The sequence below is a fragment of the Myxine glutinosa genome, chromosome 3 (assembly GCF_964187855.1).
Source record: "Myxine glutinosa chromosome 3, kmMyxGlut1.1, whole genome shotgun sequence".
Taxonomy (NCBI): Eukaryota; Metazoa; Chordata; class Myxini; order Myxiniformes; family Myxinidae; genus Myxine; species Myxine glutinosa.
Window position 1 is genome coordinate 218,574,740 of NC_136263.1, and position 22,178 is coordinate 218,596,917.

The 22,178-nt window shown below is 39.0% G+C and overlaps 2 protein-coding genes across 4 annotated transcripts in view; one reads left to right on the top strand and one right to left on the bottom strand.

Annotated features, from left to right (window-relative positions):
- Nucleotides 1-5,489, bottom strand: part of LOC137422863 (uncharacterized) — a 635,168-nt gene extending 629,679 nt beyond the window's left edge. For 2 of the 3 annotated variants that reach the window (XM_078774996.1, XM_078774998.1), the window contains exon 1: nucleotides 5,400-5,489. The gene's annotated coding sequence lies outside the window, so the exon portion shown is untranslated. The remainder of the gene's footprint in view (nucleotides 1-5,399) is intronic. The other variant, XM_078774997.1, reaches the window with a different exon arrangement.
- LOC137422861 (uncharacterized) lies at nucleotides 545-3,111 on the top strand. Its single transcript, XM_068109450.2, has 4 exons — nucleotides 545-619; nucleotides 736-1,199; nucleotides 1,318-1,929; nucleotides 2,173-3,111. The coding sequence occupies exons 1-4, from the start codon at nucleotides 583-585 to the stop codon at nucleotides 3,109-3,111; spliced, it is 2,052 nt and encodes a 683-aa protein (XP_067965551.2). The 5' UTR covers nucleotides 545-582.
- Nucleotides 5,490-22,178: the final 16,689 nt, after the last annotated feature.

Sequence of the window (22,178 nt, forward strand, 5' to 3'; positions counted from 1 at the left end):
TCCGTTTGTATTCAAACATCTTCTTCTTCTTCTTCTTTCTTATGCTCAAAATAACGAAAATAGTTTGTTTTTTTTAATACAAAATGTCACACAATCCTGGATGGGTCGCCACTCCAGCGCAGGATCCAATTGATCAGATCGTGCCACAATTGGTATGCCCAGAGGAGATCTGTGTGACAAGGTTGCGGCCTGACATTGTCATCTGGTCAGGTGCAACAAGACAGGTCATCTTAAAGGAATTGTATGTACTTTGGGAAGAGAACATGGAGGAGGTACACGAGAGGACGAGAGGAAAGTACAGTGAGCTGGAGGCAGAGTGCCGGGAGAAGGGTTGGCGAGTTTCTTGTCAGCCATTTGAGGTGGGGTGTCGAGGGTATATTGGCAATTCCTTTTCTGCATTTCTTGCTAGGCTTGGAGTGTGTGGGACAGAAAGAAGGAGGATGTGTGACAAGGTGGCCAAGGTTGCCTTGAAAGGCTCATTTTGGATATAGAGGAAGTTTATGGAGGCACGTCGAACGGTGTAGGTTGGTTGTGTGTGCAAGATCACTGATCCCAGGGGCTCTCGCAGCAGTGGACAAGACCATGGAGGAGACATTCATGAGGTTTGCTAAGTCTTCAGGTATGTCAGTGTGTGGAGACAATAACTATATTATATATATATATCACCTATATTTAATTACAGGTTCATGTTGGTTGTGATGATAAAATTCAAACTTCTCCCTCTCTACATTGCAGGTGGTCTACTCGGTCTCTTCAACAACTGTGGCGCATACCAGAAGTGGTGCCGCACAACCTCTGCCCGCGCTCAGCTCTATGAGCTTACTCTTGAGATGTGCGGCATGATTGACAACCCTGAGATGCCGAAGGCAGGCAAGCACCGTGAGCTGGAGCCTGCCCAAATCAAAAAGTCTGAAGAGGCCGTGCAGAGCGTCATCTCTGCCATCAAGGGCTTCACAAACCCCTGGAGAATCCCAGACAAAAACCGACTGTACTCCCTAGCATCTGGAGCTCCCATCGATCCAGAAGTTGAGGCTGACGTGCTGCGGGCCGAGGCTGCAGGCAGGGCTGCCAAGGAGCAGTTCATCCAAGAGCGCTTTGTTTCCAAGAGGAAGGAGTTCTTTGATCGCCTCAAGAAACTTAAGCTCAAGACGATGGATCACTGCAGCAAGAGGGTCAAACTTACATCCGCACAGGGGAAGGTGGATATTGATTCAACTTATACTAATTGCATATTTCATTACACAAAAAAACATTCTTCAGAAAGAAAATTAAACTGTTGTATTTATGCCTTCCTCATTTCTTTATTTTCCATTGCAGCTCTTTGTATACAAGGAGCAGAGCAACCTCGCCTTTCAGCTGCTTGTTAAATCGCAGATTATGGAGATGCCCATAAACCGTGAGGAACTCATGCGGTATCCCCTCTCACCTGTTCCTCATGCCCTTGGCTCTCCGGATGGCTATTTTGCCAAAACAAACAAGGCCACCATCCTTCACCATCTGCTGCAGGACAGGGACGAAGAGGTACCTTACCCCAAGGATGCCCTCTTAATACAGGATGGAAATGCCCTCTTCCACATGATGTCCAACCTCCCACCAACCTGTGGAGAGATTTGCATGCAGCTCCTGGACCAAATGGTTGCCAAGCACCATTTTGTGTTCTCCACAGATTGCTACCAGCCAGATTCCATCAAAGCACAGGAGAGGCTCAGGCGCGGCTCTACTGAGAAGTACATAATTGATGGTCCAAACACCCGCAGGCCCTATGACTTTAAGTCATTCCTTGGCAATGAGCTAAACAAGAAGCAGCTATGTGACCTGCTTCTCAAGGTCTGGGGGAGCAATGCGGCAGCATCCCGGATTGAGAAGAGCATGAAAGCAGTGGTGTGTGTTGACGGGAGATCCTATGACTTAACATCAACAAATGGAAAAGTAAGTTGACAGAAGATGCGTGACTTAAGCAGTCACCTTATACACAATGCTTTGAAATACATCTTTAGACTCTACAATACTAGATAGACCAAATGGCTCTTGAAATGTGAATATTCTCGACTTCACACATGTACAATTGCAGACCATATTTGGGCTCTTAAACATTTTAAGTCATGCAGTTTTTTGTCATATGTATTATTTGTTACACTGTGTAGTAGTATTTAGTTTCTTTATTTGTTACAGGTGCAGACTTCTGAGATCTACGAACTGCGGTCCAACCAGGAGACAGACAGCCGTATTGTCCTGTACCTCCACCAGGCTGTCAAATGGGGGTACAAGTCCTGTGTGGTGAGGACACCTGACACAGACATTCTGATGATCCTCCTCTACCATACCAGCAGGATCAACCTCTCCATCTACCTTGACCACGGCTCTGGCAAACATCGCACACTCATAAATGTGACGGAACTGTCTGAATCACTGGGCCCTGACTACTGTAGCACCCTGCTGGGATTCTATGTATTTACTGGGGAGGACTGTACCAGTGCTTTTAAAGGCAAAGGCAAGGTGAATCCCCTGAAGAAGCTGCAGAAGAATCCCAAACTCCACAACGCTTTCAGGCAGCTTGGTGCAGACTGGCTGGTCACAGATGAGCTACAACAGGAGATGGAGAGCTTCACGTGCATCATGTATGGCCAAGCACGGATGACATCAGTTGACGCAGTACGAGTGAAGATGCTTAAAATAATGGTCGGTGCTGACAAAGTCCTGGACTCAAAGTCAAAAGTGGACCTGGAACGCCTGCCTCCCCCCAAGGTCTGTCTCATTCCACTTGTGCAGCGAGCCAACTACAGAGTAGCCTTCTATAAGAGAGCAGACGAGGCAATAATCGAGAGCCCAAAACCATGTGATCCAGGCATGGGCTGGGAGAAGACAGGAGAAGAGGAGGTGTTGGAACCCATTTGGACAATTGGACCCATCCTCCCTCCTTCTCTTGTTGAGGTACTGGCTCAGAGAGCAGAGCCAGAAGAGCAGGCAGCTCTTGACAAAGTGGCTGATTACGCCAACAATAACTTGTATGTGGGTGAAGAGGATGGAGAGTACGAGCATGAGGATGAAGAGCTGGAGTTGGAAGAAATCGAATTAGAAGATTTCTTCAGTGATGATGAGGACAATGAGTAGTTTAGGTCAGCTAGTTGGTAGTGACATGAAAACATAGGCCTATAGTTGTCTTATTAACATTCATGGCTGTATTTTTGCTGTTTTTTACAATAAAGAGTCAAAATGTTGTCGAATGTCAATACATAATTGGTAATAAAGAATTCCTTGGGTCAGAATTGTATGGAAAATGTGTTCATTTGTCTCTGCAAGTTGTTTACATCAAAAGTTATGCAACTTTATATAATACTATGATTTTTCAGGTTTGAGTTTGGTGCAATAAAGGGTTAAAAATGAAGCCTTTTGGACATTATTTCAGCTTGGTACCCAATATAATCTTCAAATAGACACTTAAATGATTAAGAAAAAACTGGTGGTGAACAAAAATTCACCCTATGCGCTTGAAAAAATGAAAAGATAGTTGGTTATACACACATTTTTGGCATTTTTTTGCTGTTTTTGTCCAGAAATAGAGTCAAAATGTTGTCAAATGTCTAAAATAACCATCCCATTGAATTCCTGGGGTCAGAATTGTATGGAAAAGTGTATTAATTTGTCTCTGTATGTTGTTTACTTCAAAAGTTATGCCTCTTTCTACATCAATTATTTTTTTTCGGTTTCGGGTTAGTTGCAATAAAGGGTTAAAAATTAAGCCTTTTGGACATTATTTCAGTTTGATACCTGGCAGATTCTGAAAGTAGACACTTTGAGGATTAAGAAAAATCAGGTGGCATATAAAAAACCGGGGGGGGGCACGTGGACCCCTATGTCCATCTAGACTAGTTGGGGTTGTGGGTGGTGGTTCATTTCAGCTTGATACCTGGCAGATTCTGAAAGTAGACACTTTGAGGATTAAGAAAAATCAGGTGGCATATAAAAAACCGGGGGGGGGGGGGGAGGCGCGTGGACCCCTATGTCCATCGAGACTAGTTGGGGTTGTGGGTGGTGGTTCATTTCAGCCTAAAGGGGTAGTGACTGAGCACAGAAGAAAAATGGAGATGTGTGAATGGTGTGTGTATGTGTATGTGTATGTGTGTGTGTGTGTGTGTGTGTGTGCGCACGTGTGTGTTGAAGAAGTGGATGTGTGTGTTGCAGAAGTGCGTGTGTGTGTTGCAGAAGTGGGTGTGTGTGTTGCAGAAGTGGGTGTGGGTGTTGCAGGAATGGGTGTGGGTGTTGCAGGAATGGGTGTGTGTGTGTGTTGCAGGAGTGGGTGTGTGTGTGTTGCATGAGTGGGTGTGTGTGTGTTGCAGGAATGGGTGTGTGTGTGTTGCAGGAATGGGTGTGTGTGTGTTGCAGGAGTGGGTGTGTGTGTGTTGCAGGAGTGGGTGTGTGTGTGTGTTGCAGGAATGGGTGTGTGTGTGTTGCAGGAATGGGTGTGTGTGTGTGTTGCAGGAGTGGGTGTGTGTGTGTGTTGCATGACTGGGTGTGGTTTTGCATGAATGCGTTTTTGTTTGAGTGGTGCATGTTGTAGGGGTAGGTGGTCGGTTGTTTTTTTGTTTTTTTTTGGTGTGTGGGTGAGTGGATGAGGGGCTGTGGATTGTGGGAGTGGAGGCGGTTTTGTTGTAGTCTGTGGTCTCACTGGCTGGGGTGGGGGCATGTGCACATCCAGGTGCGGCTGCTGCATGTGGATGTGTACGTGCCCCTGCTGGCCCACCTTAGCTGACCGTATCGAGGTTGAAGGGCCGAAACGGGATGATGCTGAGGACCTCGATTGAGGACTCGGTCAGTGAGGCACACTTGTGACCAGGTGTGTTTTTAAATTATATATGTGTGTGTATATACATGTATAATATTCATTTTTTTGTTGTTGTTTTCTTCGGAAAATGTGGTAATATTCAATGTCCCCCTTAATTGGGTACTTCGTCCATTTACGTGTCTTTTACAACACCCCGCGTCCCCCTCCACCCCCAATGTATTTCCCTTTCCCAACCGATTATTACTTCTTCTCACCTCTTCATAGAAAAGGGATCGCTTCTTCTGTTCTAACGAGCGAGCTGTGTCAATCAGATTGAGGCAAACCAAACAAAGCGCATGGAGAGTCAAGCGATGGGTGAAGCGTTTTTAATCGGAGTTAACCGATGTGGGAAGGGCAAGGTAACCATTGCCGACAGCACCGCTCGTTACCTCCTTTTTCGTGAACATCGTTGTCGACAAACCCAATTACTATTACCGAGTCACGTTTTCCGTATTCCATTCACGACATATACGCATGGACCACTTCACTCACAAATTTCCCCACAAATCATTCAAACAATCGTATAAACATATAAAATCACACATATAGGTATTATGGCGATAAATAAATACTGTACATTTGTAATCTTCCCTATTGAATATTGTTGGTCACACACACATCCAACCTCTCTCCAGGACGTTAGCCGTGATGATGTCACCACGTTTCCAACGTCAACGTGCAAAAATACTTTGTTTATTTTCATAAACTGCAGTTTTACATTTGTTTTACCTCAATAATCTGCAAATAAAAGGCTTTTACCGATGGCTTACCAAGCAACATAAATTATACAGTTTAAAAAGTGAAAAGTACCACCCGAGCTAAAAATGTGTCAAACATACCCCGAAATTCACGAACCTCGGGAACTCTGATCAGTGGATCCTTATCACACATTCATTTTTATATTCACCTCTGATCAGTGAATCCTTATCACACATTCATTTTTATATTCACCTCTGATCAGTGGATCCTTATCACACATTCATTTTTATATTTACCTCCGATCAGTGAATCCTTATCACACATTCATTTTTATATTCACCTCTGATCAGTGGATCCTTATCACACATTCATTTTTATATTCACCTCTGATCAGTGGATCCTTATCACACATTCATTTTTATATTCACCTCTGATCAGTGGATCCTTATCACACATTCATTTTTATATTCACCTCTGATCAGTGGATCCTTATCATACATTCATTTTTATATTCACCTCTGATCAGTGGATCCTTATCACACATTCATTTTTATATTCACCTCTGATCAGTGAATCCTTATCACACATTCATTTTTATATTCACCTCTGATCAGTGAATCCTTATCACACATTCATTTTTATATTCACCTCTGATCAGTGGATCCTTATCACACATTCATTTTTATATTCACCTCTGATCAGTGAATCCTTATCACACATTCATTTTTATATTCACCTCTGATCAGTGGATCCTTATCATACATTCATTTTTATATTTACCTCCGATCAGTGGATCCTTATCATACATTCATTTTTATATTCACCTCCGATCAGTGGATCCTTATCACACATTCATTTTTATATTTACCTCCGATCAGTGGATCCTTATCATACATTCATTTTTATATTCACCTCTGATCAGTGGATCCTTATCACACATTCATTTTTATATTCACCTCTGATCAGTGGATCCTTATCACACATTCATTTTTATATTTACCTCCGATCAGTGGATCCTTATCATACATTCATTTTTATATTCACCTCTGATCAGTGAATCCTTATCACACATTCATTTTTATATTTACCTCTGATCAGTGAATCCTTATCATACATTCATTTTTATATTCACCTCTGATCAGTGGATCCTTATCACCCATTCATTTTTATATTCACCTCTGATCAGTAGATCCTTATCACACATTCATTTTTATATTTACCTCCGATCAGTGGATCCTTATCACCCATTCATTTTTATATTCACCTCTGATCAGTGGATCCTTATCATACATTCATTTTTATATTCACCTCTGATCAGTGGATCCTTATCATACATTCATTTTTATATTCACCTCTGATCAGTGGATCCTTATCATACATTCATTTTTATATTCACCTCTGATCAGTGGATCCTTATCATACATTCATTTTTATATTCACCTCCGATCAGTGGATCCTTATCATACATTCATTTTTATATTCACCTCCGATCAGTGGATCCTTATCATACATTCATTTTTATATTTACCTCCGATCAGTGGATCCTTATCACCCATTCATTTTTATATTCACCTCTGATCAGTGGATCCTTATCACCCATTCATTTTTATATTCACCTCTGATCAGTGGATCCTTATCATACATTCATTTTTATATTTACCTCCGATCAGTGGATCCTTATCACCCATTCATTTTTATATTTACCTCCGATCAGTGGATCCTTATCACCCATTCATTTTTATATTCACCTCTGATCAGTAGATCCTTATCACACATTCATTTTTATATTTACCTCTGATCAGTGGATCCTTATCACACATTCATTTTTATATTCACCTCTGATCAGTAGATCCTTATCACACATTCATTTTTATATTTACCTCTGATCAGTAGATCCTTATCACACATTCATTTTTATATTCACCTCTGATCAGTGGATCCTTATCACACATTCATTTATATATTTATCTCTGATCAGTAGATCCTTATCACACATTCATTTTTATATTCACCTCTGATCAGTGGATCCTTATCACACATTCATTTTTATATTCACCTCTGATCAGTGGATCCTTATCACACATTCATTTTTATATTTACCTCCGATCAGTGGATCCTTATCACCCATTCATTTTTATATTCACCTCTGATCAGTGGATCCTTATCATACATTCATTTTTATATTCACCTCTGATCAGTGGATCCTTATCATACATTCATTTTTATATTCACCTCTGATCAGTGGATCCTTATCATACATTCATTTTTATATTCACCTCTGATCAGTGGATCCTTATCATACATTCATTTTTATATTTACCTCCGATCAGTGGATCCTTATCACCCATTCATTTTTATATTCACCTCTGATCAGTGGATCCTTATCACCCATTCATTTTTATATTCACCTCTGATCAGTGGATCCTTATCATACATTCATTTTTATATTTACCTCCGATCAGTGGATCCTTATCACCCATTCATTTTTATATTCACCTCTGATCAGTGGATCCTTATCATACATTCATTTTTATGTTTACCTCCGATCAGTGGATCCTTATCACCCATTCATTTTTATATTCACCTCTGATCAGTGGATCCTTATCACCCATTCATTTTTATATTCACCTCTGATCAGTGGATCCTTATCATACATTCATTTTTATATTTACCTCCGATCAGTGGATCCTTATCACCCATTCATTTTTATATTTACCTCCGATCAGTGGATCCTTATCACCCATTCATTTTTATATTCACCTCTGATCAGTGAATCCTTATCATACATTCATTTTTATATTCACCTCTGATCAGTGGATCCTTATCACCCATTCATTTTTATATTCACCTCTGATCAGTGGATCCTTATCATACATTCATTTTTATATTCACCTCTGATCAGTGGATCCTTATCATACATTCATTTTTATATTCACCTCTGATCAGTGGATCCTTATCACACATTCATTTTTATATTCACCTCTGATCAGTGGATCCTTATCACCCATTCATTTTTATATTCACCTCTGATCAGTGGATCCTTATCATACATTCATTTTTATATTCACCTCTGATCAGTGGATCCTTATCATACATTCATTTTTATATTCACCTCTGATCAGTGGATCCTTATCATACATTCATTTTTATATTCACCTCTGATCAGTAGATCCTTATCACACATTCATTTTTATATTTACCTCCGATCAGTGGATCCTTATCACACATTCATTTTTATATTTACCTCCGATCAGTGGATCCTTATCATACATTCATTTTTATATTTACCTCCGATCAGTGGATCCTTATCACCCATTCATTTTTATATTCACCTCTGATCAGTGGATCCTTATCATACATTCATTTTTATATTCACCTCTGATCAGTGGATCCTTATCACACATTCATTTTTATATTCACCTCTGATCAGTGGATCCTTATCACCCATTCATTTTTATATTCACCTCTGATCAGTGGATCCTTATCATACATTCATTTTTATATTCACCTCTGATCAGTGGATCCTTATCATACATTCATTTTTATATTCACCTCTGATCAGTGGATCCTTATCACACATTCATTTTTATATTCACCTCTGATCAGTGGATCCTTATCACCCATTCATTTTTATATTCACCTCTGATCAGTGGATCCTTATCATACATTCATTTTTATATTCACCTCTGATCAGTGGATCCTTATCATACATTCATTTTTATATTCACCTCTGATCAGTAGATCCTTATCACACATTCATTTTTATATTTACCTCCGATCAGTGGATCCTTATCACACATTCATTTTTATATTTACCTCCGATCAGTGGATCCTTATCATACATTCATTTTTATATTTACCTCCGATCAGTGGATCCTTATCACCCATTCATTTTTATATTCACCTCTGATCAGTGGATCCTTATCATACATTCATTTTTATATTCACCTCTGATCAGTGAATCCTTATCATACATTCATTTTTATATTCACCTCTGATCAGTGGATCCTTATCACCCATTCATTTTTATATTCACCTCTGATCAGTGGATCCTTATCATACATTCATTTTTATATTCACCTCTGATCAGTGGATCCTTATCATACATTCATTTTTATATTCACCTCTGATCAGTGGATCCTTATCACAAATTCATTTTTATATTTACCTCCGATCAGTGGATCCTTATCACACATTCATTTTTACATTCACCTCCGATCAGTGGATCCTTTCCACACATTCATTTTTATATTCACCTCTGATCAGTGAATCCTTATCATACATTCATTTTTATATTCACCTCCGATCAGTGGATCCTTTTCATACATTCATTTTTATATTCACCTCTGATCAGTGGATCCTTTTCATACATTCATTTTTATATTCACCTCTGATCAGTGAATCCTTATCATACATTCATTTTTATATTCACCTCTGATCAGTGGATCCTTTTCATACATTCATTTTTATATTCACCTCTGATCAGTGGATCCTTATCACACATTCATTTTTATATTCACCTCTGATCAGTGGATCCTTATCACACATTCATTTTTATATTCACCTCTGATCAGTGGATCCTTATCATACATTCATTTTTATATTCACCTCCGATCAGTGGATCCTTTTCATACATTCATTTTTATATTCACCTCTGATCAGTGGATCCTTTTCATACATTCATTTTTATATTCACCTCTGATCAGTGAATCCTTATCATACATTCATTTTTATATTCACCTCAGATCAGTGCATCCTTTTCATACATTCATTTTTATATTCACCTCCGATCAGTGTATCCTTATCGTACATTCATTTTTATATTCACCTCCGATCAGTGGATCCTTATCATACATTCATTTTTATATTCGCCTCCGATCAGTGAATCCTTATCATACATTCATTTTTATATTCACCTCCGATCAGTGGATCCTTTTCATACATTCATTTTTATATTCACCTCCGATCAGTGAATCCTTTTCATACATTCATTTTTATATTCACCTCCGATCAGTGAATCCTTATCATACATTCATTTTTATATTCACCTCCGATCAGTGAATCCTTATCATACATTCATTTTTATATTCACCTCCGATCAGTGAATCCTTATCATACATTCATTTTTATATTCACCTCCGATCAGTGGATCCTTTTCATACATTCATTTTTATATTCACCTCCGATCAGTGGATCCTTTTCATACATTCATTTTTATATTCACCTCCGATCAGTGAATCCTTTTCATACATTCATTTTTATATTCACCTCCGATCAGTGAATCCTTATCATACATTCATTTTTATATTCACCTCCGATCAGTGAATCCTTATCATACATTCATTTTTATATTCACCTCCGATCAGTGAATCCTTATCATACATTCATTTTTATATTCACCTCCGATCAGTGGATCCTTATCATACATTCATTTTTATATTCACCTCCGATCAGTGAATCCTTATCATACATTCATTTTTATATTCACCTCCGATCAGTGAATCCTTATCATACATTCATTTTTATATTCACCTCGGATCAGTGGATCCTTATCATACATTCATTTTTATATTCACCTCTGATCAGTGGATCCTTTCCACACATTCATTTTTATATTCACCTCCAATCAGTGAATCCTTATCACACATTTATTTTTATATTCACCTCTGATGAGTGAATCCTTATCACACATTCATTTTAATATTCACCTCTGATCAGTGGATCCTTATCACACATTTATTTTTATATTCACCTCTGATCAGTGAATCCTTATCATACATTCATTTTTATATTCACCTCCGATCAGTGGATCCTTTTCATACATTCATTTTTATATTCACCTCTGATCCGTGGATCCTTATCACACATTCATTTTTATATTCACCTCTGATCAGTGGATCCTTATCACACATTCATTTTTATATTCACCTCCGATCAGTGGATCCTTTCCACACATTCATTTTTATATTCACCTCTGATCAGTGAATCCTTATCATACATTCATTTTTATATTCGCCTCCGATCAGTGGATCCTTATCATACATTCATTTTTATATTCACCTCTGATCAGTGGATCCTTTTCATACATTCATTTTTATATTCACCTTCGATCAGTGAATCCTTATCATACATTCATTTTTATATTCACCTCCGATCAGTGGATCCTTTTCATACATTCATTTTTATATTCTCCTCTGATCAGTGGATCCTTTTCATACATTCATTTTTATATTCACCTTCGATCAGTGAATCCTTATCATACATTCATTTTTATATTCACCTCCGATCAGTGGATCCTTTTCATACATTCATTTTTATATTCTCCTCTGATCAGTGGATCCTTTTCATACATTCATTTTTATATTCTCCTCTGATCAGTGGATCCTTTTCATACATTCATTTTTATATTCACCTCTGATCAGTGGATCCTTTTCATACATTCATTTTTATATTCACCTTCGATCAGTGGATCCTTATCATACATTCATTTTTATATTCACCTCCGATCAGTGGATCCTTTTCATACATTCATTTTTATATTCTCCTCTGATCAGTGGATCCTTTTCATACATTCATTTTTATATTCACCTTCGATCAGTGAATCCTTATCATACATTCATTTTTATATTCACCTCTGATCAGTGAATCCTTATCATACATTCATTTTTATATTCACCTCCGATCAGTGGATCCTTATCATACATTCATTTTTATATTCACCTCCGATCAGTGGATCCTTATCATACATTCATTTTTATATTCACCTCCGATCAGTGAATCCTTATCACACATTTATTTTTATATTCACCTCTGATCAGTGAATCCTTATCACACATTCATTTTTATATTCACCTGTGATCAGTGGATCCTTATCACACATTTATTTTTATATTCACCTCTGATCAGTGAATCCTTATCATACATTCATTTTTATATTCACCTCCGATCAGTGGAACCTTTTCATACATTCATTTTTATATTCACCTCTGATCAGTGGATCCTTATCACACATTCATTTTTATATTCACCTCTGATCAGTGGATCCTTATCACACATTCATTTTTATATTCACCTCCGATCAGTGGATCCTTTCCACACATTCATTTTTATATTCACCTCTGATCAGTGAATCCTTATCATACATTCATTTTTATATTCACCTCCGATCAGTGGAACCTTTTCATACATTCATTTTTATATTCACCTCTGATCAGTGGATCCTTATCACACATTCATTTTTATATTCACCTCTGATCAGTGGATCCTTATCACACATTCATTTTTATATTCACCTCCGATCAGTGGATCCTTTCCACACATTCATTTTTATATTCACCTCTGATCAGTGAATCCTTATCATACATTCATTTTTATATTCACCTCTGATCAGTGGATCCTTTTCATACATTCATTTTTATATTCACCTCTGATCAGTGGATCCTTTTCATACATTCATTTTTATATTCACCTCCGATCACTAGATCCTTGTCATACATTCATTTTTACATTCATCTCCGATCAGTGGATCCTTATCATACATTCATTTTTGTATTCGCCTCCGATCAGTGGATCCTTATCACCCATTCATTTTTACATTCACCTCTGATCAGTGGATCCTTGTCATGCATTCATTTTTATATTTACCTCTGATCAGTGAATCCTTGTCAAGCATTCATTTTTATATTCGCCTCCGATCAGTGGATCCTTATCACCCATTCATTTTTATATTCACCTCCGATCACTAGATCCTTGTCATACATTCATTTTTACATTCATCTCCGATCACTAGATCCTTATCACCCATTCATTTTTACATTAATCTCCGATCAGTGGATCCTTATTACACATTCGTTTTTATATTCACCTCTGATCAGTGGATCCTTATCACCCATTCATTTTTATATTCACCTCTGATCAGTGAATCCTTATCATACCTTCATTTTTATATTCGCCGCCGATCAGTGGATCCTTATCACCCATTCATTTTTATATTCACCTCCGATCACTAGATCCTTGTCATATATTCATTTTTACATTCACCTCTGATCATTGAATCCTTATCATGCATTCATTTTTGTATTCGCCTCCGATCAGTGGATCCTTATCACCCATTCATTTTTACATTCACCTCTGATCAGTGAATCCTTGTCATACATTCATTTTTATATTCGCCTCCGATCAGTGGATCCTTATCACCCATTTCATTTTTATATTCACCTCCGATCACTAGATCCTTGTCATACATTCATTTTTACATTCATCTCCGATCAGTGGATCCTTATCACCCATTCATTTTTATGTTCACCTCCGATCAGTGGATCCTTGTCATACATTCATTTTTACATTCATCTCCGATCAGTGGATCCTTATCACCCATTCATTTTTACATTCACCTCTGATCAGTGAATCCTTATCATGCATTCATTTTTGTTTTCGCCTCCGATCAGTGGATCTTTATCACCCATTCATTTTTACATTCACCTCTGATCAGTGGATCCTTGTCATGCATTCATTTTTATATTTACCTCTGATCAGTGAATCCTTGTCAAGCATTCATTTTTATATTCGCCTTCGATCAGTGGATCCTTATCACCCATTCATTTTTATATTCACCTCCGATCACTAGATCCTTGTCATACATTCATTTTTACATTCATCTCCGATCAGTGGATCCTTATCACCCATTCATTTTTATGTTCACCTCCGATCACTCGATCCTTGTCAAACATTCATTTTTACATTCATCTCCGATCAGTGAATCCTTATCATACATTCATTTTTATATTCACCTCTGATCAGTGAATCCTTATCATGCATTCTTTTTTATATTCACCTCCGATCAGTGGATCCTTTCCACACATTCATTTTTATATTCATCTCCGATCACTAGATCCTTGTCATACATTCATTTTTACATTCACCTCTGATCATTGAATCCTTATCATGCATTCATTTTTGTATTCGCCTCCGATCAGTGGATCCTTATCACCCATTTATTTTTATATTCACCTCCGATCACTAGATCCTTGTCATACATTCATTTTTACATTCACCTCTGATCATTGAATCCTTATCATGCATTCATTTTTGTATTCGCCTCCGATCAGTGGATCCTTATCACCCATTCATTTTTACATTCACCTCTGATCAGTGAATCCTTGTCATACATTCATTTTTATATTCGCCTCCGATCAGTGGATCCTTATCACCCATTTCATTTTTATATTCACCTCCGATCACTAGATCCTTGTCATACATTCATTTTTACATTCATCTCCGATCAGTGGATCCTTATCACCCATTCATTTTTATGTTAACCTCCGATCAGTGGATCCTTGTCATACATTCATTTTTACATTCATCTCCGATCAGTGGATCCTTATCACCCATTCATTTTTACATTCACCTCTGATCAGTGAATCCTTATCATGCATTCATTTTTGTTTTCGCCTCCGATCAGTGGATCTTTATCACCCATTCATTTTTACATTCACCTCTGATCAGTGGATCCTTGTCATGCATTCATTTTTATATTACCTCTGATCAGTGAATCCTTGTCAAGCATTCATTTTTATATTCGCCTTCGATCAGTGGATCCTTATCACCCATTCATTTTTATATTCACCTCCGATCAGTGAATCCTTATCATACATTCATTTTTATATTCACCTCTGATCAGTGGATCCTTATCATACATTCATTTTTATATTCACCTGTGATCAGTGGATCCTTATCACACATTTATTTTTATATTCACCTCTGATCAGTGAATCCTTCTCATACATTCATTTTTATATTCACCTCCGATCAGTGGAACCTTTTCATACATTCATTTTTATATTCACCTCTGATCAGTGGATCCTTATCACACATTCATTTTTATATTCACCTCTGATCAGTGGATCCTTATCACACATTCATTTTTATATTCACCTCCGATCAGTGGATCCTTTCCACACATTCATTTTTATATTCACCTCTGATCAGTGAATCCTTATCATACATTCATTTTTATATTCACCTCCGATCAGTGGAACCTTTTCATACATTCATTTTTATATTCACCTCTGATCAGTGGATCCTTATCACACATTCATTTTTATATTCACCTCTGATCAGTGGATCCTTATCACACATTCATTTTTATATTCACCTCCGATCAGTGGATCCTTTCCACACATTCATTTTTATATTCACCTCTGATCAGTGAATCCTTATCATACATTCATTTTTATATTCACCTCTGATCAGTGGATCCTTTTCATACATTCATTTTTATATTCACCTCTGATCAGTGGATCCTTTTCATACATTCATTTTTATATTCACCTCCGATCACTAGATCCTTGTCATACATTCATTTTTACATTCATCTCCGATCAGTGGATCCTTATCATACATTCATTTTTGTATTCGCCTCCGATCAGTGGATCCTTATCACCCATTCATTTTTACATTCACCTCTGATCAGTGGATCCTTGTCATGCATTCATTTTTATATTTACCTCTGATCAGTGAATCCTTGTCAAGCATTCATTTTTACATTCATCTCCGATCAGTGGATCCTTATCACCCATTCATTTTTATATTCACCTCCGATCAGTGGATCCTTATCACCCATTCATTTTTATATTCGCCTCCGATCAGTGGATCCTTGTCATACATTCATTTTTACATTCATCTCCGATCACTAGATCCTTATCACCCATTCATTTTTACATTAATCTCCGATCAGTGGATCCTTATTACACATTCGTTTTTATATTCACCTCTGATCAGTGGATCCTTATCACCCATTCATTTTTATATTCACCTCTGATCAGTGAATCCTTATCATACCTTCATTTTTATATTCGCCGCCGATCAGTGGATCCTTATCACCCATTCATTTTTATATTCACCTCCGATCACTAGATCCTTGTCATACATTCATTTTTACATTCACCTCTGATCATTGAATCCTTATCATGCATTCATTTTTGTATTCGCCTCCGATCAGTGGATCCTTATCACCCATTCATTTTTACATTCACCTCTGATCAGTGAATCCTTGTCATACATTCATTTTTATATTCGCCTCCGATCAGTGGATCCTTATCACCCATTTCATTTTTATATTCACCTCCGATCACTAGATCCTTGTCATACATTCATTTTTACATTCATCTCCGATCAGTGGATCCTTATCACCCATTCATTTTTATGTTCACCTCCGATCAGTGGATCCTTGTCATACATTCATTTTTACATTCATCTCCGATCAGTGGATCCTTATCACCCATTCATTTTTACATTCACCTCTGATCAGTGAATCCTTATCATGCATTCATTTTTGTTTTCGCCTCCGATCAGTGGATCTTTATCACCCATTCATTTTTACATTCACCTCTGATCAGTGGATCCTTGTCATGCATTCATTTTTATATTTACCTCTGATCAGTGAATCCTTGTCAAGCATTCATTTTTATATTCGCCTTCGATCAGTGGATCCTTATCACCCATTCATTTTTATATTCACCTCCGATCACTAGATCCTTGTCATACATTCATTTTTACATTCATCTCCGATCAGTGGATCCTTATCACCCATTCATTTTTATGTTCACCTCTGATCAGTGGATCCTTATCACCCATTCATTTTTATATTCACCTCTGATCAGTGGATCCTTATCATACATTCATTTTTATATTTACCTCCGATCAGTGGATCCTTATCACCCATTTATTTTTATATTCACCTCTGATCAGTGGATCCTTATCACCCATTCATTTTTATATTCACATTTTCCAAGCAGCATTTTATTTTTATATTTTATTACAACAACAGCATATATATTTTATATTTACAAATTTATATTTATATTTTATTTCAAAACATTTTATATTCCAAGCAGCTTGGAATGTTTTTGTAAGTGGCTTGGAATGTTTTTGTAAGCGGCTTGGAATGTTTTTGTAAGCGGCTTGGAATGTTTTTGTAAGCGGCTTGGAATGTTTTTGTAAGTGGCTTGGAATGTTTTTGGATGCAGTTTGGAATGTTTTATAAGCAGCTTGGAATGTTTTTGTCAGTGGCTTGGAATGTTTTTGTAAACGGCTTGGAATGTTTTTGTAAGCGGCTTGGAATGTTTTTGTAAGCGGCTTGGAATGTTTTTGTAAGCGGCTTGGAATGTTTTTGGATGCAGTTTGGAATGTTTTTGTAAGTGGCTTGGAATGTTTTTGTAAGTGGCTTGGAATGTTTTTGTAAGCGGCTTGGAATGTTTTTGTAAGCGGCTTGGAATGTTTTTGTAAGCGGCTTGGAATGTTTTTATCAGCAGCTTGGAATGTTTTTGGATGCAGTTTGGAATGTTTTTGTAAGTGGCTTGGAATGTTTTTGTAAGCGGCTTGGAATGTTTTTGTAAGCGGCTTGGAATGTTTTTGTAAGCGGCTTGGAATGTTTTTGGATGCAGTTTGGAATGTTTTTGTAAGCGGCTTGGAATGTTTTTGTAAGCGGCTTGGAATGTTTTTGTAAGCGGCTTGGAATGTTTTTGTAAGCGGCTTGGAATGTTTTTGGATGCAGTTTGGAATGTTTTTGTAAGTGGCTTGGAATGTTTTTGTAAGTGGCTTGGAATGTTTTTGTAAGCGGCTTGGAATGTTTTTGTAAGCGGCTTGGAATGTTTTTGTAAGTGGCTTGGAATGTTTTTGGATGCAGTTTGGAATGTTTTTGTAAGTGGCTTGGAATGTTTTTGTAAGTGGCTTGGAATGTTTTTGTAAGCAGCTTGGAATGTTTTTGTAAGCGGCTTGGAATGTTTTTGTAAGCGGCTTGGAATGTTTTTGGATGCAGTTTGGAATGTTTTTGTAAGCGGCTTGGAATGTTTTTGTAAGTGGCTTGGAATGTTTTTGTAAGCGGCTTGGAATGTTTTTGTAAGCAGCTTGGAATGTTTTTGTGAGTGGCTTGGAATGTTTTTGTAAGCGGCTTGGAATGTTTTTGGATGCAGTTTGGAATGTTTTTGTAAGCGGCTTGGAATGTTTTTGGATGCAGTTTGGAATTTTTTTGGATGCAGTTTGGAATGTTTTTGGATGCAGTTTGGAATGTTTTTGGATGCAGTTTGGAATGTTTTTGGATGCAGTTTGGAATTGTTTTTCTGATTTTTTTTTCTGACAGCATTTGTTAATCAAAGTAATAAAAATATACAATTTTGTTGTTTGTCTTAAAGCAAATTTCCCTTTGTTTACTCGTCTCATGTCCTTTCTGATATTCGTCTTCTTCTTCCTCTTCTTTAAAATGCAGCACAAAGCTGCAAGGTAGCATCGTTGGCTGAGGACACGGCCGTGCCACTGATGCATTGCCCCCTGTAGGCTGTCGGTGAGGACAAGGACAGGAATTTGCAATTTGTTCATGGTGCCGGCGATAGCTCGCCTACTCTTTGCGAAGGACACCGTGGTGTCTTTAACGTCCAGCGAGTGTCGGAAAGTGAGACAGCCGGCTTAACTTCCATTCTATGGACGGCACACACATTGATGGACGTGACCCTGCGCCCTGCCCGTGAAGCAAAAGGAATGAAAAAAGAATGATTCAGTGAACGAAGTTTCTTGAATTGAAAGGTTGAAATTTCAAGCCAATCAACGTCATCCACATAGGAGTCCCTTGAGAAACCGCCCCTCATCTCACCTGAATGCCACTCGGGTGTGCATTTTGCTTGAAGGCAATGGCAAACCACCCAATGCTTTTTGCAAAATATGCTCAGGCAGCATGTCCCCTTTACTTGTAATGGTTGCGACATGTGATTGAAAGGCTGGTGAGTAAATGTTTCGTTTTATTCTGTATACAAATTGTCGAGGCTCATGGAAGAGCAAGAACATGGAGTGGATGAGCACATGACAGAACAAAGGAACAGCAAAGAGAGAAATATGGGAACACATCAACGGCAGAGTTGGGGGGAAAATAGAGGGACACTTGGATAAATAGGGGATGTGGGGTAAATTGACAGGAAGGGGAGGACGCAAGCAGGGCAAAGGGGGCAAGATGGATACAGAGGAAAACTCTCAGGAAGGAAAACTGGAAATTTGGAACGGGTGGGGGGGGGGGGGAACAAGGGGGGTAGAAAGGATCATGATTTTGAATTGGGGATAACTTGAGATGGTGGGGAACAGGTGTCTTGAACACCTGCAGGGAAGAATGAAATTGAAGAGAGAATGGAAGGTGGTTCCACAGGTGGGGAAAAAGAGGAAGGAATGAAAGGATTTGGGTAGTTTCAGTATAATCAGGTTCAGGGAGCATGGGTGGAGCGCACTGAAGGCCCAAAAGACCCCAATGACCCAAAATACCCCAATTAGCTGGAGGACCCCAAAAGACACAAAAAACTCAAAAGACCCCAATGACCCAAATAACTCCTAAATACCCAAAATACCCCAATGACCCAAATAACTCCGAAATAACCAAAAGACCCCAACCTCCTTTCGGGTGAAATAGAAAGTAAAGTTGAAATAAAGAGGTAGTACCCGAACTAACCCTAACCCCAACAACCCGAACTAACCCTAACCCTAACCCTAACCCTAACCCTAACAACCCTAACCCTAACCCTAACCCTAACAACAACTAACCCTAACCCTAACCCTAACAACCCTAACCCTAACCCTAACCCTAACAACCCTAACCCTAACCCTAACCCTAACTAAGTCTAACCCTAACCCCAACAACCCGAACTAACCCTAACCCTAACCCCAACAACCCGAACTAACCCTAACCCTAACCCTAACCCTAACCCTAACAACCCTAACCCTAACCCTAACCCTAACAACAACTAACCCTAACCCTAACCCTAACAACCCTAACCCTAACCCTAACCCTAACAACCCTAACCCTAACCCTAACCCTAACTAAGTCTAACCCTAACCCCAACAACCCGAACTAACCATAACCCTAACCCTAACCCTAACCCTAACCCTAACCCTAACAACCCTAACCCTAACCCTAACCCTAACCCTAACAACCCTAACCCTAACCCTAACCCTAACTAAGTCTAACCCTAACCCCAACAACCCGAACTAACCCTAACCCTAACCCTAACCCTAACCCTAACCCTAACCCTAACAACCCTAACCCTAACCCTAACCCTAACCCTAACAACCCTAACCCTAACCCTAACCCTAACTAAGTCTAACCCTAACCCCAACAACCCGAACTAACCCTAACCCTAACCCTAACTAAGTCTAACCCTAACCCCAACAACCCGAACTAACCCTAACCCTAACCCTAACAAACACAAAAAAACAATTTGCACCAAGCAAGTTATGGCCCTTTTCAAGCAATAACAGAACTGAACGCTTTTCGCTCTTCACAGAAAAACATGTCTGGGGATCTTGTTGTGGAACAAAAACTAGAGCGAACGTATAAAAACAAGGTGAGTCAGCCAACAGGCTCCTCGGTTTGTGACGACCAATTGACTATCCCTTCGGGATATTTTTCCCTTCGGGATCGGGTTCCCTAACCCCAACACCCCACACAATCTCGAGGGCCTTTTAGCCGAGGCGAAACTGACAGGCCGAGCACACAAACCTCCAAACCACGAAACTCGAAATCCGCTTCGGCTAAAAATGCTTGTGCGTTTTTGATATTTTTAGCCACAGCCGGTGGGAAAGCGCTCACTTTCCCACCGTTTGGAAGTCCGGCGGCACTCCATACTAGGAAGCAGGCAGTCATGGGGGCACCAAGTGAATAACCGTGAGAGATGACCCGAACAGATCCCTCCCGAGGCCTCTCTGCTTCTCATCAGGGAGAGCGGGCCCAGAAAGCGCCTTGTCATGCCCGAGGCCTCGGTCTTAGCCTGCAATGTAGGGCCTGTACTAGACTAGAGAGGAAGAAGGAACGAGCGAATGACTGCACGGTCATGGTGCTGCTCAAAAAATATCACCCATTGCAAACATGACCAAATCAATGGCTTCCTTGTCCTTCTGCACATAGTCTTGCGCTCCATCATTATAAATGATTCAACGCGAGCTTTTTGATGCAACGTTCCCTCCGCCAACAAAGGTGGACGGACCTTATATGTACACACCTGCCTGTTTTTCTGTCTGTCTGGTTTTCTATCAGTCGCCTGCAGGTCACATCTTTAGCTCACCTGGACTTTAATCCGATGAGTTTGTGCGATCGAGCAGTGTCATCAGTCAGTCATTATCGCTCGAACAAAACGCACAGTTTGGATAAAACTTGGCCCCAAGCTTCATACCTGATGCCTAACAAAAGGTGTATTAGCCACATAGAAATCAGCACTCATTAATGGGTTGAAATCAGGCCTAAAACGCCAAAAATATATACCTGCCCTAACCTATAGGGGGCGCTGCAGCAGCAGCAGAGCCCTCGGCCAAAAGCATGACCTGTAACCTGTAAAAACATGACCGGTAACCTGTAAAAACATGACCTGTAACCTGTAAAAACATGACCTGTAACCTGTAAAAACATTACCTGTAACCTGTAAAAACATGACATGTAACCTTTAAAAACATGACCTGTATCCTGTAAAAACATGACCTGTAACCTGTAAAAGCATGACCTGTAACCTGTAAAAACATGACCTGTAACCTGTAAAAACATGACATGTAACCTGTACAAACATGACCTGTAACCTGTAAAAACATGACCTGTATCCTGTAAAAACATGACCTGTAACCTGTAAAAACATGA

Excerpts from the sequence above, each read along its gene's own strand:
- LOC137422861 (XM_068109450.2), top strand. The coding sequence starts at position 583 with ATGGAGGAGACATTCATGAGGTTTGCTAAGTCTTCAG. Across the intron at positions 620-735 it reads GAGGTTTGCTAAGTCTTCAG|GTGGTCTACTCGGTCTCTTC; the intron begins GTATGTCAGTGT and ends TCTACATTGCAG. Across the intron at positions 1,200-1,317 it reads TTACATCCGCACAGGGGAAG|CTCTTTGTATACAAGGAGCA; the intron begins GTGGATATTGAT and ends TTTCCATTGCAG.